Source organism: Chionomys nivalis, chromosome 3, assembly GCF_950005125.1.
Source record: "Chionomys nivalis chromosome 3, mChiNiv1.1, whole genome shotgun sequence".
Taxonomy (NCBI): Eukaryota; Metazoa; Chordata; class Mammalia; order Rodentia; family Cricetidae; genus Chionomys; species Chionomys nivalis.
The window spans coordinates 113,876,579-113,901,116 of NC_080088.1; the positions used below are offsets into that span (position 1 = coordinate 113,876,579).

The window sequence follows — 24,538 nt, forward strand, 5'->3', positions numbered from 1 at the left end:
TATACAAATTCAAGAATATCCTGGGATACAAAGCAAGACTCTCAGAAAAAAACAAAAACAAAACAAAACACCCAAAAACAAATAAACAAAAAACCACAACAACAAAAAATAGCCCACCCCATCAAACAACAGCAACACACACACACACACAAAAGAAAAAAAAGAAAGGTAAGAAAGAAAAAAGAAAGAAGAGTGTCTATATGGGGGGAAAGTGTCTTCACCAGTTACTGGCAATATGACTATGTGGGATAAAACTAAAGACCTGCTTGATCCACAGAGAAGCAAGCATAACGGCACAAGGACATATGTGCCAAGATTCTAGCTGTTACAATGTCCATAATGGCCAAGGATTGGAATATATCAGGAAAGCCAGGTGATGGTGATAGTCCATGCCTTTAATCCCAGCATTCTGGGACATATGGATCTCTGAGTTCTGAGGCCAGCCTGGTCTACAGAGCAAGTTCCAAGAGAGCCAGGGTTACATAGAGAAACCCTGTCTCAAAAATCAACCGAAGAGTGGAAATTAAAAGAAATACATTAGGTAACAGGGAGCTGCCAACACAAGTCGTGGGGGAGACACAAGATAAAACCAAGTGTTTTAATCTTATAAAATTATTTAAACAATAGAATCCTACTTTAAAATTACTTTTTAAAAAGTATTTATTTTTAGGTGTGTGTGTGTGGTTCTGAGTGCAGATAACCATAGGTGTGACAAGAAGGCATGAGACCCTCTGGGAGCTGGGGTTATGAGCTGCTTGATGTGGATGCTGGGAACCAAATCTGGGTACTTTGTAAGAGCAGTAAATGCTCTTAATTGCTGAACCATTTCTCTAGCCCCTAAGATTCCTTTTTTTTTTTTTTTTTTTTTTTTTTTTGGTTTTTTGAGACAGGGTTTCTCTGTGGCTTTGGAGCCTGTCCTGGAACTAGCTCTTGTAGACCAGGCTGGTCTCGAACTCACAGAGATCCGCCTGCCTCTGCCTCCCGAGTGCTGGGATTAAAGGCGTGCGCCACCACCGCCCGGCCCTAAGATTCCTTTTGTTTAATTATAGGGGTTTGCTAAGTTGCTGGTTTGGCCTCAATTTTCAGTGCTCCTGCCTTTGCTTCTCACAAGTAGCTAATTACAGCCATATACAGTTCGTTTTTAAAGACAATGATGAAACTCTGGGTATGTTTTATAGATATGTAAAGGATCTTGTGAGAATTTGATTCGCCAACTTAAAACAAAGCCCCTGCCTGTTGGTTGGCCACCCATGAAGAACGACATGTGAGGTGTCTTTGTCAGGGAGTCTGACACTGTTGCTAGTACTGAATGGAAGAAAAGTTCCAACATCCAGATGTACTTGACTCTTTAAAGGGAAGCTACATCATGAAGATCATCCCTTTGCCTCCCCTATTGGGTACTAAGATAAGACAGGACTGCTCACACAAGAGCAGCCAGGCACTGATTCCAAGTAGAAGATGCTGACACAAGGGGTGGGAAGAGTCCAGAGGGAATGGATGCTTACACAGTTGCGTTTCTTGCATGGGAAGACTGAGTCTGAGAGACTGCAAAGCTTCTTTTCTAACACTGCCCTCAGCACTAGTTCCCTGAGACATCCTTAGGTTGTCATGGAAACCATCCACACCTGCAGAGGCATCAGGTACCACTGGGCTTGCTGTGGGATCAAGAGACAATGGAGGGTCTGGGAACTGCCCATTCTGAGAGAGGGCCTCCTGGCTGAATCTATCTGGACTTCCTCCTTCCCTAAAAACGCTGTTGTTTACCTCAACATTGGCATCTGGAAAGAAAGAAAAAGAGTGTTAGGCAGTATTTGAGAAAGCTTAAGTCATTTCCAGACACACAGCCATATGTAAGTCCCATGAGCATAGCATATCTACATCATATAAGTCTGTTTTCTCTGACTCGCAGGAAATAGGCCCCATGCCTGTCTTGGGGCAGGGAGACTTGGGGCAAAGTCTCATGTCCTCACCTGTTTACCTCACCCTCCACACTAGGACTGTGGTATTTAATTCATGTTTCCTTCCCACTTAAATAAGAAAAAAATAAATAAAAACCTTTGAAAGTCTATGTTTTAAGAGTGTGTGGGAGGGGGACAGAGGATTAAAAGAAATTTGAGAATTTTTCAATCACCTACAGGTGAGAGCAGGGCTAATCAGAGTCCACGCTCACATTTTCATGGACTGCTTTCAAAGTTAAGTTCAGAACATGTTCTCCTCCAACGAGGTAGATAATCAAATCAGAGTGATTCTGCAAAAGTGAACAGAATCCAAACTTTGTTTTGGCTTGATGAATAAGAGTTAGGTATTATAAAAACTCTACTCACAGCCAGGTGTGGCTGTTCATGCCTATAATCCCAGCACTTGGGAAGTACAAGCAGGAAGGTCAAGAGTTCATGATCATCCTTAACTATTTAACAAGTCTGAGGAAAGTCTGGGCTCCAAGAGACCATACCTCAAAAACACTAAAAATTTTAAAACCTAGGTTTGCCTAAACCCAGGCTCAACCACTGTCATTACTGTACAAAGAACTAAAACACAGTTCTACCTCAAAAGATGAAGACTTCTCAATTTAGACTTTCTTCTGCCTTCTCCTGGTGGGTAAACCATTTATCAGTAAGGAGGGAGGGAGGGTTTATCCTAAGGAATTCCCAGGCAGAGTGACTTAAGATTTCACAGACACTAATACCAATGGGTACCAAGATATATCCAGAGAGCATGCAGGAATATGACCCCTCCCCTTTTTTTTCTCAAGCCAAGTAAAAACAGGGTTGTTACAAATAAAAGGTTCTGCTACTCACTGACATGCATCCTTGAAAAAGAAAGCCACAAGTAGGAGGTAGAGCACAGAAATCCTTAATGCCCAGACCCGTTTGCTGTAGGACACAGATGGCCCCACACTGTCGGCTTTACTAAAGGCCACCCTTTGCTAAAGGGTGCAGGGATTCTGGCTCTACACTGTCACCCTTCATGAAAGGGTGCAGGGATTCTGCATTTCAGATACAAGTTACAAGTGGCTGATACCACTTTCTGATGTGTAGATTGCTAAACAAAATGAGTTTTGAGCAACATGTTACACCTTAAACAAAATCTAAAAGCAACAAGATCCAATATGTATGAAGACTTTGTTTCCAAATATAAGCTTAAATATATACATCATGATGAACAGAAGACAAAAAAGGCTATATCCACTTATCAGATGTTCACTAGGCAGTAGGGATTGAATCAGGGCTTCACATATGTCAGGGAAGCACTCTATCACCGAGCTATATTCCAGCATTTTTGTCTCATTATATAGATCACTTCTTTCAACCCTCACAACTATCCTATGTATAGGTTCCATGAATCTTCCTGCATGGTAGATCTAAGTGGTTACATCCATCACTTCTTTTAACATTCACAACTACCCTATGCATATGTACCATGATTTTTCCCGAAAGGTAGATCTAAGATGTGATTCCATACAAGAACACATTATCTCAGGCATGAATACCAGTATCTGCCTCATCCACTGCATGTTAACTTCTTGAACATCATTTTATAAGACCTACAGTGCAATTTCTGTCAGAACTAGTACTTAGTAATCTATCTTTTTAAGGTGTATATTACATTGCTAGTTCCTGACTGCATGGGGTATGGGAATCACCTGATGTACAAACAATCCAGCAGCTAACAGAGAAACCATGCCTCAGGAATCCTAGACCACTAATCAGTTCCAGTTATTAAAACTTTGGTACTCAATCAACCAGGAAGGTATAATTTCAAGTACTAACAATAATTCACCAGTTGAGATCCACAGAAGCCTTCAGGAAGCAGCTTGGCTGCTGAACATGGTACATATCCAAGTGGCTCCTATTCTGTTGACTAGAGACTGTGCTTGATCTAAAGTCAGCGCCAAATGAAAATATCTGTAAGATGACTAAAACACTCTGAGAGAATGAAAAGTTCATGTCCCCCTGCAAGACACCAACTGAACACATCTTCTTGAAAATGAAATGCCAGGGTATAGAATGACCTGTTGACTTACACTGAGCTTTGGTTGGTTGGTCAGGCAGTAGTGACAGTGAGCCCAACGTCTCCAGTGAGGCTTCAGGGCAAGATGAAATATCACTGCTGGAACTGTCTTCCCAGAGGCCATACTGTTTAGCTGATGCACCATCCATGGTCAGCGCAGCCCAGGCTAAGACTCTGAGGAGCTAGATATGAGTCTGGATTAAGTTTGGTTTCTGCCATCAGCAACAACCCAGACCTTCTAGGAAGGATCCTACTCTGTTTTCCGTTTTCAGCGTAAGGTTTAATGTCTCACAAATGGCTTGAAGTCAAACCAAGTAATACCATGATTCCTAATAAGAGGAAGAAAAAAAAACCCATTATGAAACATAATTTGTTAGATTTCAAGTAACAGTTACAAGATTCCCAACTTGTACAGAAAACAAACACAGATTTCTACACCACAAACAGTCCTTGAGCACCTACATCATCCTAGGTTTTGAGAGCAAAATATTAAACCAGCCACACCTTAGCCCTTTCCTAAGGAACTGAGTGTCTCTCCTGGTCCCAGTTACAGAAGTTCTACCATAAATAATTTTCCAAGATTTTTAAAAAGAACTTGTTATCTATTAAAAGTTGAATATGTGCTGAGAAACTGAACTTTAAATCTTATTTAAGCTTAATCTGATTTTAATTAACTATTTGTGACCAGCAGCTTATAAACTAGACAGACTTAGCTGCTCATAAAACACCTGGAATGACCATGCCTGAGGCCAAAGTTCCTACTAGGCAATTCCACTGCTGTAAACTATGCAACTCAGATCTAGAGGAGTGAAAATTAAAGAAGCAGTTGCCAAAGGATGAGATAATAATATAGTATGCTAGACGGGGAGATCAGGAAGGGAAGCCAAGAACACACAAAAAGAGCTGACTTAGAAAGTGGGCAGAGAGGGACCTTACAGCAGATGATCATCTATCTTTTCCTATTAGGAGGATCAGTAGTCTTCTGACCCACTATGGCAGACTAAGTTTAGGAAAATATAATTTCACCTTGAATTTGGCAATTAGTTATCAACTCTGAAGTGTGCTGATGATACTACTAACTCGTTTCCTTATCAAAAAGTAAGATTTAAATATGAGCTTCCAGGCATACTCTGTAGGAACGTTGGCATCTACATTCTTCAGAATAAGTTCCGTATTATTCTTTCTGTGCTATGCTTAACATGTTTCATGGCAAAATAATCTACATCCCGAGCTTACAAATTATGCTGAAACCAGGTGTGGTGGCATAAGCCTTTGCACTCAGGAGGTAGTCAGGACGATCTTGGAGTCTGAAGTCAATCTAGTTTACACAGTGAGTTTCAACAAGTCTGGGCTATAAAGTTGAACCCTGTCTCAAAACCCAACCAAACAAAAGCAAAGTTCACACTGAGAAATTATAGTTAAGAAGCCTCACTAAAAAGGTGTGATGCTGGCTCAACGGTAGGGCTAGCATACTGACACTTGCCACTGCAGACACATGTCCTCTGATTCCATCTGTTCTCTGTGACTGATGACCACCTGTGAATGAAGAAACTCACCAATGATACGGTCACCTCAGCCTATCAACATAGCAAATGACTAGTATAGGTCTAGAAATATGACAAATACAAAAAGGACAGCTAAGAAGTCCCAGAAATAATATGCTCAGAGGCTAAGAGTGAGACTGTCCATAAAGACAAACATTAGCCATGAATATTCAAGTTCCACTGATGATGTTAATTTGATGGCAGATGTATCAAGTTGTCACAAGCTGGAGACTATCACATATTTCCCTCTTTATTCCCCTTACTCTGATTTTGTGCTCAGCAAGACACATGATTCCTAAGCAGCCCTTCCTCTTTTCAGACATGGTATGGTACAGCCCTCCAGAACAGAGGACCCCCAACTACAACTGACTCTGGTTAACTCACTTAGATGGCTCCTGTTCAAAATCAGCTACCTCCTCAAGTGAATCTACAGACAAAATTTCTGGACCGTGCTAGGAGTTGGGCTTCTGACAGCAGTCCTGCTTGGAGGACAATAAACTGACATTTACTGTACACCTTCGGTCTCCTTCGAATTTTGATAAGCACGACTCAGTAATATAGGGTCTCATTACCTCAGACTGCTGAGAAGGGCAAGTCTCTGGGTACCAAAGATGAAGACAAGACAGCTGGGGTGGGAGTGGGAAGAGGCACAAGAAAGCTAGTTTTAGTAATACACATTACATTTGTGTGTGTGTGTGTGTTTTTTTTTTTTTTTAAACAAGAAGTTCATTCTCATTAAAGTTACCCTTTTGTTTTTCATTTGGTCAATTTGGTTCTTTTTGTGCATATATATGGACACACCTTCAGATGCCATTCATCTTGTTTTTTGAGACAGTATCTTGCACTGACCTGGAGTTTCAATACTGGCTGACCAGTGAGCCCCAGGGATCTGCCTGTTTCCATTTCCCCAGTGTTGGAGTTACAAGTATACATTACCATACCTGCTTTCTTGCATGGGCTTTGGCAAAGCATCAAAATCAAGTCTTCATGCTTGTGTAGCAAGCACTTTATTGAGTGTGCTATCTTAGCTAGCTTCATTTGTTTGGTTTTGGTTTGGGATTTTTTTTTCCCCTTTTTTTAGACTAAGGCTCAATATACAGGCCAGGATAGTCTCCAACTCATGTAGATCCTCCTGATTCTACCTTTTGAATGGTAGGATTACAGTCCTGTAGAACTTCATTCAGGTTATAGTTCCATTTTTAACCACTTGCATTCCCATTTCTAGATAGTAGCACAAAGCTATCACCAAGGAACACCTAACCTTACCAGTTCACCTAGATCCACTCTGAGAGACTACTATCTCAGAGGCAAAAGGTTTTCGAGTTTTCCCCAGCAGAATCCATGAACTTGGTCCATAAAAATAGCTACCCTATTACGGAGGTTATCATCAAATAGACATGAAGCATAGCCAAAAATAAAAGAGGACTTCCCAAAGATGTCTGGTTGATGACACATTATCGAATAATAACAAATAACATCTGTATAAGTAAAAACCAAAATGTTAGCCTCAGGTACAGCAAGGACATAAACGATAGAACTTGAGTTAAACATGTTCGCCTCAAATCCTGACTGTTCCTCCATTTGGCTGTAAGAACTTGTTAGGTAGATTTCTGAGCTACTCTAAGCTTATTTTCTCATTAACAAAAACTCTAAGAAAATGAATACAAAATTTTTACTAGGATGGAGTATAGTAAGATAAGGATCTGTTCATGCCTTGAATAAACAGGTGCAATTATTTCTTTTTTTCAACAGCTGTCCAAAATGGATAGTAAAAGTCAGACTGAAGTTATGTTCTCACTTGAGAAAATAACACTATTTAAAGCAAGTGGATGGGGGTTGGAGAGATGGCTCAGAGGTTAAGAGCATTGCCTGCTCTTCCAAAGGTCCTGAGTTCAATTCCCAGCAACCACATGGTGGCTCACAACCATCTGTAATGGGGTCTGGTGCCCTCTTCTGGCCTGCAGGCAGACACACAGACAGAATATTGTATATATAATAAATAAATAAACATAAAAAATTTTAAAAAAATAAAGCAAGTGGCTAAAAACCAGCTACTTTTAAATCTTAATAACATCAGGTGACTTGTATTTCCTCTGCTTTTTTTCTTTTCTGAAGAGTAGAAAGGAAACGGGATATTTTCCCCAGATTGTGTTTGTGTTTGTGTCCATAGGCATAGGTGTGTGGAGGGCAGAGGACAACATATGAGAGTGGATTCTTCTTTCCACCATGGGGCTTCCATAGAACTCATGTTATTAGACTCCAGAATCCCTAACCACTGAGCCATCTTGACAATATGCTTTTAGATTTTGAAACAGAATTTTACTATGTAGGGCGGGCCTCAAGCTGGTGGAAGTCTTCCTGTCTTGGCTTCACAAGAACTGGTATTTCAGACATATGCAACTACACCCATTTTTTTTCCTTTTCTTTCTATTCAAGGTACACTGGCTGAGAGCTACTAAAGGATTATAAAAGCAAAGGCCATGATGCATCTATACATGGTTTACAGTGTCCCACTGTTAATAAAATACAAGCTTCTTAGCCTAAATTAGAGATCACTTTTGTTTCTGCTCATGTCTATACCCCTCACATGCTGTGCCTTTGTTCATTACTTGGCTATATTACGTACCCAGAAGTACAACTGACGCTCCATAAGGTCACTAGATTTTTTTATTTGTTTGTTTTTGACAGGGTTTCTCTGCGAACAGAGCCCTGCCTGTCCTGGAATTCATTTTGAAGACCAGGCTTGCCTCAAACTACAGAAATTCGCCTGCCTCTGCTTCCTGAGTGTTGGAATTAAAGGTGTGCACCACCATGCCCAGTTGGATGGTTGCACTTCTTGGTCACTCAATTTTGCACAAAAGCTTCTTGTCATGGAGGCCTGCCTTGGGTCCAAAGTCACCTCTTCCGCATGCCTGACAAAGCTAATCTTTTCAGTTTCCTTTCAACAACTGTTCTGAGTTGTCAGTATACCTTCAACATAACGTAGCGAGAATAGAGACCACAAAACTACTGTATTCTGGGGATCTGTTGCAAACAGGGCCTGTCTTTCCATAGACATTCAGAAAGTGCTGTGGAAAGCTGGGAAATTATTCACTATGCTCTCTCTAGTTACTGGTTCAACTGTTCAGCAGCACCGTGAAACACCTCTGAGCACCAGAACCAAAATAAGTCCCCCACTGATTGAACGACTTGCCACCATGTCACCTTCGTCATCAACTGCAAAAGGAACAGACTTAAAAAAAAAAAACTGACCCAAGCAGCAATAGCACAACGCTCTCAGGGCCGACCGCATTCCATCAGGTGCAGAGGGAGTACCTGCGTTTACCAAGCCCGTACTGACACTAGATGCGAGGCAGGCTTCCAGTCTGACAGAGTAGAAGGAAAAGCTGACAAGAGCTGGCCGCCGCTGACCCCAAGTCTGCGTGACCCTCCCCGAACACTGCATTTGCCTTGCCGGCGCATGCCTCTCTGGACGCGGCGTTGCTCGGCCAGTCCCACCGTCCACTACCCCAAGGCCCCGACCCTCCTCAGTACTAGACCCACAACCCTCACCATCAGTGACCCAGCCCGGCAGCTCCGGTAGGACGTGGCCGTGTGAGGGGCGGGGCGCAACAGGGCACCAGTCTCAGGCAACCCCCCGGAAACAACCTGTCCGCGTGGCTTTCGTTCCGGAAGAGAGGTCTGCGGCCAGTAGCCACCTTTTAACTGTGGTCGGTATGGCTCTTGATCCGGACAGAACTGGGGCAGACTTCAGAACGTGACTTTAAATTTTTGTGGGCCTTCCCCTCAGAGAAACAACTTGCAGCCTACAGGACCAACTCAGACACACAGACACAAAGTTGAGCTTCCGGCGGCAGTGGCGCAACCCGGACTCGCCAAGCTCCCGCCCCTCACAGTCTTCTGATTGGTGGATAGGATGGCCCACGTGATCACGCGCCCTAGGGCGTGGCTTTCCCGCTCGAAACCGCCTCCGAGGTGGTACAGGCGATTCCGAGTGCTTGGATGCCTGTGTGTTTTGCCAGCTTTGTCAACACCTCTGCAATCCTAGCATAAGGAAGTCTGAGGCAGAGTATCACAAGCTCAAGGCCTGCCTGGACTATAGAGTTCATTTTACCTTAAAAACGTCTGGAATGCAGTTCAATAGTGAAACTCTTGTATTCATCTCTAGCATGTCAAGAGATAGGAAGGGAGAGAGAAGGGAAGCAACAATACAGATCTATTATACTATATATTAAACTAATGGCACAGCCATGTGGAAAAAATACTGAATATAACCTTTTTTTTTTCGTGCTGGAGTCTGTCATGAACCTTGAACGTTTCAAGCAATTTCCCCACCTTCAAGGTACATTCCCAACCCCAAATAAAAATCCATAGCTTTATTAAAGTAAAATTGACATGCTGTAAAGTTTGCCCGTGTACAATTTGATCATTGTTTAAGTAAATTTGCAGCTGTACACCCATTTCTATAATCCAATTTTAGAGCACTTTCATGGAAGTGGCTTTCATGCCCGACTTTCAACCCCTGCTCACTACTATGTTGTTTCTGAGTGTTCTTGCTTGTACACTGCATATAAATAGGATTCATATACCATGTCGCTTTGAGCTCTTTTCAGAATTTATCCATGTTGTACATGATTAAGTGCTTCATTTTCATTGCTGAATAATTCTATTTTCTGGATATTTTTTTGTTTCTGTACTTATCAGTTGATGAGCAAATTTGAGTACACTGAGCACCACCCTGTTCTGCATGCAAAGGGTCTTGAGGTGGACAAAAGGACTTAACAGCGTTCTAGATTTATATGTCCATGGAAGGGAGGGCAAAACTTCAGAAACCAATACCTGGTATGAGCAGGAATTAGAGTGGGAGGAGCTGCCACTTACAAAGGCAAACTGTTTATTCTGAGGACTGCTGTGTGCCAAGGACATTGCCAGATGATCTAAAGTCCCTGCTACCAAGAAACTTACTCCGAGGTGGGAAACAGTCAACATACATACAGGACAGGAGATGATGTCAGAGATGGGTAGGTGGACAGGTATTTTGCAGTTGTATGAATTGCTTAGAAAGGACCTCTCTGGGTTAGTAGATGGCTCAGCAGGTAAAGGTACCTGTAGCACAAGACTAGCAACCTAAAACCCATATAAAGGAGGACAGAGAGAATCAACTCTACAAGTTGGTCTCTAATCTCCACATATGCACCATGGCACACTCACACATGTATACATATCATACACACACACACAAAGTTTTTAAATATATATATATATATATATATATATATATATTGAGGTTTTAAGACAGGGTTTCTGTGTAGCTTTGGATCCTGTCTTAGAACTAGCTCTTGTAGATCAGGCTGGCCTTGAACTCACAGAGATCTGCCTGCCTCTGCCTTCTGAATGCTGGGATTAAGTGGTGCCACCACCACTGTCTGGCTTAAATATAATATTTAAGGACCTCTCTTGTCAATCTGAGCTAGTACCTAAATAAAACATACCTGGGAAAAGTTGCTTCAGAATTCCAATGTGTTCCCGGGTTCCTGTGAGGAAGCTCGCTCAGAACTACACTTGCCGGAGTGGGTAGAAAGCATATGAAGATCTAGGAGAGTGTGAAATAGGAGCAGCATGGGGAAGGAAGGTCTATGAGGCTATAGGATGTTTGCATAGGGTATGCAGCAGTGGGAAGCAGAAGTTTCAGAGATGGCAAAGGTTACAGTAATCAGAGGTAAGCACTTGCCCAGGCACAAACTCTGGCTATGGGAACAATGATCAATCTTGTCACATGGAATGTAGTTGCTCTGTCAGAAAGGGAGATGAAGGATGATGCCTGGGTTTGACCCAAGTCACGTTTCGTATTTTCTGAAATGATAAAGACCATGAAGGTAAGCCTTCATGGCATATGTGGGTGATAGATACAGCAGCATCTACTCTGGAGTTTTCTGCCAAAGAAATTCTGAGATATTAGAAAGATAAGTACTGTACCATCCACTCACAGACATAAGGATGTACATACCCAAGGGAACTGAGAGAGCATGGAATGCACTAGAGTAGGAAGCATTTAAGTCCAAGTGTTTATTCCCTTTGGTTTTAATATAACTTATGTAGTTCTATGCTATATGACATTTAAACTTGTGTCTGTGTTTAATGGTATTAGCTTTCAGGAGGTAGCTCTGCTATAAATAACCTGAGCTTCATACATGTAGCTAACTATGTCTGGTGAGTCTGGCTTCTCCCACTTTGTGGGCTGCTGTGGGAAATGTTCTTGTACACTGTAAAGATTTGTCACTCATATTGGTTTAATAAAACACTGACTGGCCAGAAGCCAGACAGGAAGTATAGGCAGGGCAACCAGACTAAGAGAATCCTGGAAAAAAAGGAAAGGCAAAGAGTCAATCACCAGCCAGACACAGAGGAAGCAAGATGAGAATGCCTTACCGAGAAAAGCCATGTGGCTAAGTATAGACAAGAATCATGGGTTAATTTAAGTTGTAAGAGTTAGTTAATAATAAGCCTGAGCTAACAGATCAAATAGTTTATAATTAATATAGGCCTCTGTGTGTTTCTTTGGGACTGAATAGCTGCAGGACTGGGCAGGACAGAAACTTCTATCTACAAATGCCGCCCACACGTTTGGCAAGAATTTCCACAAAAAGCCTGAGAAAGCTTTAAGAAAAAAGTATTCTAGGCAGACAAGAACAGAGTCAAACACAGCTTGTTGGTAACCGTCTTTACTCCGGTAGGCTTGGTTTGCTGGTGCCAAGCAGAGACACAGCTCCTTTAAGAGAGGTTTTCTGGCTCAACATTAGTAGCAAAACTTATAGTTCTTTTAAGAGGCTCTACCACCAAACACTTAAATGGTGTTTATGAGCAAGCAGCCAGAGGCAGGTTTCTTGATGGTGGTATGTGTTAGGATTCAGGCATTATGCTAGTCTGCTCTGTCATCTGGCAGAATGTACCCAGGCAGGTGCACAGATCCCTTAAGAGACATGTTCCACCCACTCCCAATCTCTCTTTCCCACTGCTCTTCTGAAGGGGCAGACAAGATTTTTCCTGCTTCTTCTCTTTTCACACATTCTCTCTCCCTTCCATCTTTTTTACCCTCATCTCAATAAACTCTACACTCAAATATACACTGCATGGTGTATTTGTCTCCTGCCCATGATCCTCACCTGCCATGGGACCAATGAGGGTCCCACTCGCGCCATATTTGCAACAACATGGACCTTGAAACTCCACAGAACTGTGGCAATAAACATGGCTCCTGCCAGTACCTCCTCCATGAAGCTAGACTCTCAGAAATCTAAGGAATGGGGCAGAGCCAGCTGCCAAAGCTGCAATTTTAATCCTAGCTATGGTGTTTAGCATATTAAAGACCTATGTGCTTAGAAAAAGATAGAGCTATACAGCATAAACAAATTCAGAAGAAAAAAAGTTCTAAATGGTTTACAGTGTGTTTAAAAATATACGTAGGCTTGGGAGAGAAAAGAAAAAGGATAGAGCAAAGAAAAAGTATATAGAAAGTCCTTTAAAAAAGAAATAGAGTAGTCAGATGTGGTTGCTCACACCTTTAATCCCAGCACTTGGGAGGCAGAGGCAGGAGGATTTCTGGGATTTTGAGGTCAGCCTGGTCTACAGAGTGAGTTCTAGGACAGTCCAAGATACACCTGTCTCAAAAACAACAACAACAACAACAACAACACAAAAGTGAGGTAAAGATGGAAAAATATACAGAGACTCTGGATACTGTATGTTACTGTGTTGTCTTTACATTGTTTGACTGCTGAGGAAAGAGCAACAGCTGCTAAAAGACATTTAATTATAAATGCTGCTGGATTAATCCAACCTATATATTTTGAAATGCCTTAAATGTCTTATCAAAAGATATGTTACTTTGGAGAAGAAGTTTTGCTTTCGTTTCTACAGGAAATGAGAGGCTGTGGGTTCATTCTGGATTAAGAAAAATAAGGTTTGCTGGGCGGTGGTGGTGCACACCTTTAATCCCAGCACTCGGGAGGCAGAGGCAGGCGGATCTCTGTGAGTTCGAGACCAGCCTGGTCTACAAGAGCTAGTTCCAGGACAGGCTCCAAAACCACAAAGAAACCCTGTCTTGAAAAAACCAAAAAAGAAAAAAAAAAGAAAAATAAGGTTTGATCAAGGAAAACATCCTGAAAAATCTCCAATAGGAGCAGATGGCCCAGGTGATCCAATGTTAAGAGCACCCCTGTTACAGATTCCTCTGAGTTCTACATCTAGAACAACCTCCAGACTGCTAGTTGAAATGACCCAACCTCACAGAATACTCCAGTCAGGACTTGACCATAAACCTACATTTTCTTTGGGTCCCCATAAGATTCCCAGGGCCCCCAATCAGCAGGAAGTAGCCTAGAAAACTACACCCACATTCCCTGAAAATGGATTATGGATGTTTGTCTTTGCTTGGTGTGTTGGCTATAAGTTGTTATTGATAATGGTCAATAAAAAAGCCAAACAAAGGAGATTAGATTCAGGGTTTTTGTTTTGAAAAGAAAAAAGGGGAAATGCTGTGGGATAATGCTCTTGTATGGTGTAAAGATTTATCACTCATACTGGTTTAATAAAACGATTGGCCAGTAGCCAGACAGGAAGTATAGGTGGGGCAACCAGACTAGGAGAATTCTGGGAAGAGGAAAGGAAGAGAGTCAGTCACCAGTGTAAGCATTGCAGCTTGAATGGTAAGGAATTCTGGCGGTCAGGAGTCAAGAAACACTAGGTGCTACAGCTCGGATGGAATAGTATTCTGACAGTCAGGGGCTAGGGAATACTGAATGTTATAGCTCAGGTAGAGGAGTATTCTGGCAGTCAGGAGCCAGGGAATAGCACAGGTCACAGTAAGTATAGCAGTTCACAGCCCTGCTCTAGGAAAAGACTTTCCCAGTGTTAACAGCTCTGTTCCAGCAGGAGAGGGCTTCCTCAGGGACGTTGTTACCCCACTCTGCTAGGAGGTTTCCCCAGCTAAAGTTCCCTTCTGCTCCTCCCCAGCTAAAGTGTTAAAGCCTTGCTCCCCTGCACTCCTTAGCAAAGTTGTAACAACTCAGCACTGTTAGGGGAAAGCTTCCCCAGAGAAAGTGTTACAGCCCCACTCCATCTCTACTCCAGTGAAAGAAAGTCTTCAACTTTGAGTGAACTCCTCCCCTGAGAAGCCCTGCATAAGCCCTGCACCTGTTCAGTCTGCTGCTCTTCTTCCACCCTGCAGAGGCAGCCACTCTCCTGGATTCTTCCCTTCCAATAAATCTCTTGAATGAGGTTTGGGTGAAGACAGAGGAGTGTGTGTGTGGGGGGCTGTAACACTTTAGCTGGGGAAACCTTCCCCTAGCAGAGTTGTTACAAAAAACTTCCCTGGGGGAGCCCTCTCTTGATGAAGCAGAGCTGTTACATTGGGGAAACCTTTCCTTAGAGCAGGGCTGTATGCTGCTACACTTACCTGTGCTATCCCCAGGCTCCCCAACTACCAGAACATTCTTCCACCCAAGCTGTAACACACATTCCCTGGCTCCCCAATGCAAGAATACGCTTCCATCTGAGCTGTAACACTCAGTATTCCCTGGTTCCCAACTGCCAGAATATTCTTCCAACCGAACTGTAACACTCAGTATTCCCTGGTTCCCAACTGCCAGAATATTCTTTCACTCGAACTGTAGCACTGAATGTTCCTTGGCTCCTGACTGTCAGAATCCCTTTCCATTTGAGCTGCAATGCTTACACTGAGTCTGTGGGCCGAACCTTACTATAGCAATGTGAGGCAACCCTTTCTCACCGCTCTCTCCTAGGTTGCCAGACAAACGCAGGGTAGGCTGTCATCAGGGTCTCCTCAACTGGCAGAAACCCACATTGGACTGCATCTCTGGTTTAGTTGTCTTTGAAGCAAAAGCCAGTTCAGGGGTGGGAAGCCTGCTGGAATCCTGGTCTGACCATCCCTCACTCCACTCCCACCCTATAGTAATCAAGATTAAATCTGAGGATACAATCAGCCCTTTGTAATTGGGACTGGGGGGGGGCTCATTGTTTTAAAACAATTTTCTCTGTTGTAATTGGGATCCTGGTCTAATGAAGTTTCCCTGGGGTCATCCTTTAGCACTCCTAAGACCCTCTTCTGGTTTGAACTTGGAACGCTTTAGGGCAGGAAGGGTTCCTTCTGATAGCAAAGGAAAAGGTACAGCATTTGGCAAGGCAGGGAAGTAGGTCAAGCTGACCACAACTTCAAACAGGGTTACAAAGACTGCCACTTGCTGCACCAGGAAGCAGACACTTAGTGGACATCTGCAGGCCCCTGCTCTGGGTATATTCAAGAGATACAGAGAAGACAGTCCGTGGAAATCCTGTAAGGAAGCCTGCATACCCTATGGGGGTGAAAGGTTGCAAGATAACAGCAGGGTTTTGGGGGAGTGGAATGGTTCAACTTCATTATGAACTTGATTGGATCTGAGGTCATCTAGGAGACACAACTCTGGATGTATCTATTAGGTTGTTTACAGAAAGGTTTAACTCAGGACAGGAGACCAATGCTGAGTGTAGGCTGCACCATCCCATGGGCTGGGTTCTCAAAAACAAAATGCAAAGAGAAAGCTGAGAATTAACAATCATTTCTCTGCTTCCTTGACTGCAGATTCAATATGACAAGCTGCTTCACACTCCCACCAACATGCCTTTCACATTACAATGGACTATACCTTCAAACTGACAGCCAAAATAAGCCCTTCCTTATTTTACACAGCAACAAGAAAAGTAACTAATACAGGAGCTATGGGGAGTCTAGAGAAAGGAAGTTCAGATGATCATAAAGACACTGCCTGAGTCCCACAAACCTGCCTCCATGAGCACCTCACTCAAATCACAGTCAGAAATCATGACCATGGCCTAAAGTACCCTTGTGCTAGAGCCTGACATGTAGGCACTGATCTCTCCATGTGTTCATCAGAAATTCTGTGGTGTCCCCTCATCCCCTCTGAAGTAACTCCCAGACATCATGTTTCCTTAAAGAACTGAGCATTAAATGATTCTCAAGAAGCTTGATGCCCCTCGTGCTTCCTTCTGGAATTGGGTCCTGCAAACCTGACCAAAGGTACAGGTCCTATCTAGCCCAGGAAAGATCCTGAATCCTGAGTGAGTGTGTGTGTGTGTGTGTGAGTTGAATACAGAGCATAGCATCACAGCTCAAGGTGCAGACAACACATTCCCACTGACCATGACTGGTAAAATAAAGAGACTGTCCTGTGCCATGTTCAAAGATGCTCAGATTTTGAGTCCTGTTTGTTTACCTCTTGACATTATACATCTGCTGGTGGAGCCACAAGACTGACTAACAGGCAATAAAGTAAATATGAATAGTGAAGAACTAGTGTAGTGAATTAATGGCACCAGTCTGCATTAGCATGAAACATTTGGCACCTCACATATGAACACAACACAAGAAGAGAAACAAACACAACTCATTTATTAGAATCAAAAAAGAGAACCTCCCACAAATACAGAGTGCTGCCTCTCAGTCTGTATCAAGAGCAAGACAACAGTTGAAAATTGTATTCCTGAGAAGCAAAAAGTTAGCAGATTGCAAACAAACATAACAGGTGATTTCAATAAAAGATTAAAAAAAACTTAAAAAAAACTTAAAAACAAAATTTCAAGTATTATTCTAGATGACATGACAAACCTAGTGCCCCAGCACAGGGCTTGGAAAGCAGAGGTTCTATCAGTCTGGAGCCATCTAGGGTTTCAGAATGGGGCTGTTCTCAGGGTCTGGAGGGCTAAGGGCAGAGGCTTCACCTGCCACCCTGTCAAGGACCTGGATACTCAAGATGTCTTCCTCAGGATGAGCAGTTTTGGACACTTAATTTTTTTTTTTTAAATACAGAAACATATGCTCATTCTTTCAAATATCAGACTATTCCCAATTTCAGTCAATTTGTAAATTATAATATTTGTGCTACAGCTTTTAATATTTAATTCTTATTAGAAGATAAGCACCAAACCTATTGAAATAAAAAATATAGAAAAGGCCATGCGGCTTTCCAGACAGATTATCCTATACATTCCTGGAGGCTGTAAACTTATGCTTCCTTTCCTTACATAGAATGCTTCTGACATAGCTGACCCTTTTTCCCATGAAACTTTTAAATTTTAGCTGTAGTCAAGGTATAAGATATAAAAGATACAAAAGTATAAACCTGCACTGTCACCGCCTCACCACACACGAGGGGAGAGCTGTCTAGTGGGAGCTCTCTCTTGGTCTGTTGATTTTCCTGTACTGACTAGGAAGTCAGTGTGGCCAGTAGGCTTCCCAAGTTACTAGGAAAAATGGTGTTTGAATGTGTATGTGCACATGTGCGCACATATGGTGTGTGTGTGTAGGCCTCTCAGGTTATTGGGGCACAGTGTGTGTGTGTATGTGTAGGCCTCTTACATTACTGGGGCACATGGTGTGCATGTGTTGTGTATGTCACTGAAGGGAAAAGCCATATACACCGGAGTGCCTGACCAGAAACCCCAGTGCTGGAACTGTAAAAGGAGAACTCTTAAAAATGCCCTTAAAGTATTTGTATATGATATTTTTTTTAAAAAAAAAACATAGTTTTGTTGCCTCCTGTGCTCTGTAACTGCTTTATGTGTATCTTCCAATGCTCAGTTCTTGAACCTTGTCTGTTCACAGATGTGGTTGAATTTCCTGCAGGGAAAGAAAACATCAAAGACTACTCAAACTGTGAAACTGCATACTGTAATAACCACATAAAAACACATGTGCATCATATATGTGAACTCACTCAATTTTTATATTTTTTAAAAAATACTGTGTTTATTTGAGACAGCAATTTCCAAAAGAGCAGGACTGAGCCAGCAACCTGGGCCAGGGTAGGCCTTGGACAGTGAACTCCATGACAGCGGGAGTGGATCCAGACCAGGGTCATTTGCAGAAGCAGGACTGGGCCAATGACCTAGGCCGGAGCAAGCCTGAGGTGGTGAGCTCCATGGGAGCGAGACTGAACCAGCTACCTAGGCCGGAGCTGGCCTGGGAAAGCAAGCTCCAGGGGAGCGGGAGCAGATCCAGACCAGGGACATTTGTGGAGGCAGGACTGAGCCAGCAACCTGGGCCAGAGCAGACCTGAGACAGCGAACTCCACAGGAGCAGGTACAGGGGAGCAACTGTTGAGTGAGTGGGCCAGAGACAGAGACCACTGCAGGTCCAGATGTGAATCTGGGATCTTCAAGGGAGTAGACCTAAGCCAGGACCCCTGTGGGTCTGAGTGTGAGTCTAGGACCTCTGAGGAACTAGGCCTGAGCCAGGATCTCTGTGGTCTGGGTGCACCTGAGCCTGGGAACTCTGAGGGAGTAGATCAGAGCCAGAATTCTTTACAGACCAATCCCAAGCCAGGGAACTCTGCAGGAGTGGATCCAGACAAGGGACATTTACAGAAACAGGTCTGAGTCAACAACCTAGGCTAAAGCAGGCCTGAGACAGCAAATTCCAAAGAAGCGGAGCAGAGCCCAGGAGTGCTGAGTGACCTCTAGAAACATGGAGAGATAAACGAGGTAAATTGAACCGTGGCACTAACTGTACCATGAGAAACAACCATCTGAGCCTTGGATTCACTGGCACCTAGAAGATTAATCAACAGAATCACACAGTCCTAACCACACCTATTAGAAGAAAAGATGAGTAGAAAAGGTAAAACACACACAACACCACAAAGAACAACATGACAACAATAAAACCTAAAGACTGTACAACAGCAAGACTTGAACAACCAAATATAAGATAGAAATGACCTAAAAAGTAACTTCAGGAGAATGTTTGAAACTCTTAAAGAGAAAATGAGAAATTCCCTCAAAGAAAAGGAGGAAAAGACAAACAAAAATTTGGAAGACATCAGCAAATCCCTTAAAGAAAATCAAGAAAAAACAATCAAACATATGAAAGAAACTATTCAAGACTTGAAAACTGAAATAGAGACAATAAAGAAAACATAAGCCAAGGGAATTAAAGAAACAGAAATCATGAGAAAACGATCAGGAACCACAAACACAAGCATAAACAGCAGAATACAGAATCTCAAGCGCTGAAGATACAATAGAGGAAACAGACTCATCAGTCAAAGAAAACATTAAATCTAACAAAAGCTTAGCCCAAAATACCCAGGGAATATGGGGCACCATGAAAAGGCCAAACCTAAGAATAATAGGTATAGAAAGAGAAGACATTCAACTCAAAAGCACAGAAAATATATTTAACAAAATCATAGAAGAAAACTTTGCCAATCTAAAGAAAGATATGCCTATGAGGATACAAGAAGCTTACAGAACACCATACAGACTGTATCAAAAAAAAAGCCCCCTCATCACATAATAATCAAAACACTAAAGATACAGAATAGAGAAAGAATATTAAGAGCTGCAAAGAAAAAAGGCCAAGTAACATATAAAGGCAGACCTATCAGAATTACACCTGACTTTTCATTGGAGACAATAAAAGCCAGGTCGTAGTTAAGCATTATGCAGACATTAAGAGACCACGGATGCCAGCCCAGACTACTATACCCAGCAAAACATTCAATCACCATAGAAGGACAAAATAAGATATTCCATGACAAAACCAGATTTAACCAATACCTAGCCACAAACCCAGCCCTACACAAAATACTAGAAGGAAAACTCCAACCTGAAGAAGTTGGCTACATCAACAAAAACACAGACAATTGATGGTCTCATAGTAGCAAAAATTCCAGAGAAGGGAAAAATGCATAAATTATTATCACCAACAATGAAAACTAAATTAACAGGAGATAGCAATCACTGGTCATTAATACCCCTTAATATAAGTGGACTCAATTCACCTATAAAAAGGCAAAAGCTAACAGATTGGGTATGAAAACAGAATCTATTCTCCATCTGCATACAAGAAACACACTTCAACTGCAAAGACAGACATAGCCTCAATGTAAAGGGTTGGGAAAAAAATTTCCAATCAAATGGACCTAATAGCTGGTGTAGCTACCCTAATATCTAACAAAATAGATTACAAACTAAAATCAGTCCAAAGAGACAAAGAAGAACATTTCATATTAGTCACAGAAAAAAAAATCCATCAAGAGGAAATCTCAATACTGAATATCTATGCCCCAAATACAAGGCACCCTCATATGTAAAAGAAATACTTCTAGAGCTTAAATCACACATTAAACACCACACACTAATAGTGGGAGACTTCAACACTCCACTCTCACCACTGGACAAGTCAGTCAGACAAAAAATGAACAGAGAAATAAGGGAACTAATAGATGTCATGACTCAAATGGACTTACAGACATCTATAGAACATTTCATCCAAACAGAAAAGAATATACCTTCTTCTCAGCACTTCATGGAACCTTCTCAAAAACTGACTATTTATTCGGTCACAAAACAAACCTCAACAAAGACAAAAAAATTGGAATAACCACATGTATCTTTTTTTTTTTTTTAAGTTTTTCGAGACAGGGTTTCTCTGTGGTTTTGGAGCCTGTCCTGGAACTAGCTCTTGTAGACCAGGCTGGTCTCGAACTCACAGAGATCCACCTGCCTCTGCCTCCCAAGTGCTGGGATTAAAGGCGTGCGCCACCGCCACCCGGCTAACCACATGTATCTTATCAGATCACCATGGCTTAAAACTAGAATTCAACAGCAATACTAATTACAAGAAGCCAACAAGTACATGGAACTTAAACAATGCTCATCTGAATTATGTATCAATGGGTCAAGGAAGAAATAAAGGAAGAAATTAAAGACTTCCTAAAATTCATTGAAAACAACCACACAACATACCCAAATTTATGGGACACAATGAAAGCAGTGTTAAGAGGAAAGTTCATAGCACTGGAAAAAATCCCACACTAGTGAATTAACAGAACATTTGAAAACTTTAGAACAAAAAGAAGCAAACTCACCTAAGAGAACTAGACGACAGGAAATAGTCAAAGTGAGAGCTGAAATCAATAAAATAGAAACAAAGAAAACAATACAAAGAATCAATGAGACAAAGAGTTGGTTTTTTGATAAAACCAACAAAGCAGACAAACCTTTATCCAAACTAACCAAAAGGCAGAGAGAGAATATCCAAATTAACAAAATCAGAAATGAAAAGGGGGACATAACAACAGACACGGAGGAAACACAGAGAATCATCAGGTCATGTTTCAAAAACCTGTACTCCACAAAATTGAAAAACGTAAAGGAAATGGACAACTTTCTGGATAAATATCACTTACCAAAATTAAATCAAGACCAGATAAGCAAATTAAACAGACCTATAACTGCTGAAGAAATAGAAACAGTCATCAAAAGTCTCCCAACCAAAAAAACCTCAGGACCAGATGGTTTCAGTTCAGAATTCTACATGATTTTCTTTTTCTTTTTTTTTAAATATTTTTTTTTTTTAGATTTATTTATTATGTGTATAGTATTCTGTCTGAATGTATGCCTGCAGGCAAGAACAGGGCACCAGATCTCATTACAGATGGTTGTGAGCCACCATGTGGTTGCTGGGAATTGAACTCAGGACCTTTGGAAGAACAGGCAGTGCTCTTAACCGCTGAGCCATCTCTCCAGCCCTCTACAAGATTTTCAAAGAAGAACTAATATCAATACTCCTGAAATTATTCCACAAAATAGAAACAGAAGGAACATTGCCAAACTCTTTTTTTTTTCCTTTGGTTTTTCGAGACAGGGTTTCTCTGTGGTTTTGGAGCCTGTCCTGGAACTAGCTCTTGTAGACCAGGCTGGTCTCGAACTCACAGAGATCCGCCTGCCTCTGCCTCCCGAGTGCTGGGATTAAAGGCGTGCGCCACCACTGCCTGGCCCTGCCAAACTCTTTTTATGAGGCTACAATTACCCTGATACCCAAACCACAGAAAGACATTACTGAGAAAGAGAATAACAGACCAATCTCACTTATAAACATTGATGCAAAAAAAACTAAATAAAATACTGGCAAATCTAATCCAAGAACTCATCAGAACCATCATCCACTATGATCATGTTAGCTTCATCCCAGAGATGCAGGGATGGTTCAACATACGAAATCTATCAATGTAATCCACCATATAAACAAACTGAGAAATAAAACCACATGATCATCTCATTAGATGCCGAAAAAGTTTTCGACAAAACATAACATTTCTTCATGATAAAGGTCTCGGAGAGAGCAGGGATACAAGGAACATACCTAAACAAAATAAAGGCAAAGTACAGCAAATCAACAGCAAGCATCAAACTAAATGGAGAGAAACTTCCAGCGATCCCACTGAAATCAGGAACAAGACAAGGTTGTCCACTCTCTGCATATCAATATAATTCTTGAAATCCTAGCCAGAGGAATAAGACACCAAAAGGAGATCAAGGGGATACAAATTGGAAAAGAAGAAGTCAAACTCTCACTGTTTGCTGATGATATGATACTTTACAGAAGCAACCCCAAAAATTCTACCAAGGAACTTCTACAACTCATAAACACTTCCAGTAATGTAGCAGGATACAAGATTAACTCAAAAAGATCAGTAGCCCTCCTGTACACAGATGATAAAAGGGCTGTGAAAGAAATCGAGAAAAATCACCCTTCACAATAGCCACAAACAGCATAAAATATCTCGGAGTAACTTGAACCAAAGTGGAAGACTTGTATGACAAGAACTTTAAATGTTTGAAGAAAGAAATTGAAGAAGACACCAGAAAGTGGAAAGATCTCCCATGCTCTTGGGTAGGTAGAATTAACATAATAAAAATGGCAATCTTACCAAAAGCAATCTACAGATTCAAGGCAATGCCCATCAATATCCCAGCAAAATTTTTCAAAGACCTCGAAAGAACAGTACTTAACTTCATTTGGAAAAGCAAAAAACCCAGGATAGCCAAAACAATCCTGTACAATAAAAGAACTTCTGCATCACAACACCTGATTTTAAACTACTACAGAACAAAAGTACTGAAAACAGTCTGGTATTGGCATAAAAACAGACAGGAGGACCAATGGAACTGAATAGAAGACCCGGATATTAATCCACACACCTTCAAACACCTGATTTTTGACAAAGAAGCAAAAAATATCAAATGGAAAAATGAAAGTATATTTAACAAATGGTGCTGGCATAACTGGATATCAACATGTAGAAGAATGAAAATAGATTCAAATCTATCACCATGCACAAAACTCAAGTCCAAATGGATCAAAGACCTAAACATAAAGCCAGCCACATTGAACCTTATAGAAGAGAAAGTGGGAAGTACATTTGAATGCATGGGCACAGGAGATCACTTCATAAATATAACCCCAGCAGCACAGACAGTGAGAGAAACAATTAATAAATGCGACCTCCTGAAACTGAAAAGCTTCTGTAAAGCAAAGAACACAATCAACAAGACAAAACGACAACCTACAGAATGGGAAAATATCTTCACTAACCCCACATCAGACAGAGGTCTGATCTCCCAAATATACAAAAACTCAAGAAATTGGTCACCAAAAGAACAAATAATCCAATAAAACATGGAGTACAGAACTACACAGAGAACTCTCAACAGTTCTGTATATGTGTCTAGGTGGAGGTATGCACACCTGTATGTGGGTTTTTGAGGAGGCCACCAATATCTGATCCCCTGCAGCTAGAGTAAGAGGTGGTTACTAACTGACCAATGTGAGTGCTGGGAACTGAACTCAGATCCCTCTTCAAGAGTAGCATACACTTTTAAATTCTGAGTCAACTCTACAACCTAAAGTTTTCTTTCTTGAAATAGATGGCGTCTGCTGCTCACGCCCAAGCACGATACAAGGTTTTATACTACAAAAGTACCCATTAAGAAGTCATCTCTATTGTCGTCTCTCTCTCATACTATGGGCACTTGTTCCATTGCCTTAATCTGAATCAAAAATCTGTGTGTAGAGATTAAATACTGGCCAGTGAATTGACCAGCAGAAGACCATAACACTAATT

At 41.6% G+C, this 24,538-nt stretch overlaps 2 protein-coding genes across 6 annotated transcripts in view; both read right to left on the reverse strand.

Annotated features, from left to right (window-relative positions):
• The window catches only part of Golga3 (golgin A3), a 51,546-nt gene extending 42,155 nt beyond the window's left edge, over positions 1-9,391 (reverse strand). The window contains exons 1-3 of one of the 4 annotated variants that reach the window (XM_057765998.1): positions 9,204-9,391; positions 4,025-4,340; positions 1,506-1,778 (exon numbers count right to left, since the gene is read on the reverse strand). In XM_057765998.1, coding sequence (XP_057621981.1) covers positions 1,506-1,778; positions 4,025-4,160 — 409 coding nt within the window. In that variant the 5' untranslated portion in view covers positions 4,161-4,340; positions 9,204-9,391. Of the gene's footprint in view, positions 1-1,505; positions 1,779-4,024; positions 4,341-8,807; positions 9,053-9,107 lie in introns of those variants that run through there. The other 3 variants (XM_057766000.1, XM_057765997.1, XM_057765999.1) reach the window with 3 other exon arrangements.
• Positions 9,392-16,996: 7,605 nt separating this feature from the next.
• Positions 16,997-24,538, reverse strand: part of Chfr (checkpoint with forkhead and ring finger domains) — a 37,017-nt gene continuing 29,475 nt past the window's right edge. For both annotated transcript variants that reach the window (XM_057765938.1, XM_057765937.1), the window contains exon 18: positions 16,997-18,246. In XM_057765938.1, coding sequence (XP_057621921.1) covers positions 18,204-18,246 — 43 coding nt within the window. In that variant the 3' untranslated portion in view covers positions 16,997-18,203. The remainder of the gene's footprint in view (positions 18,247-24,538) is intronic.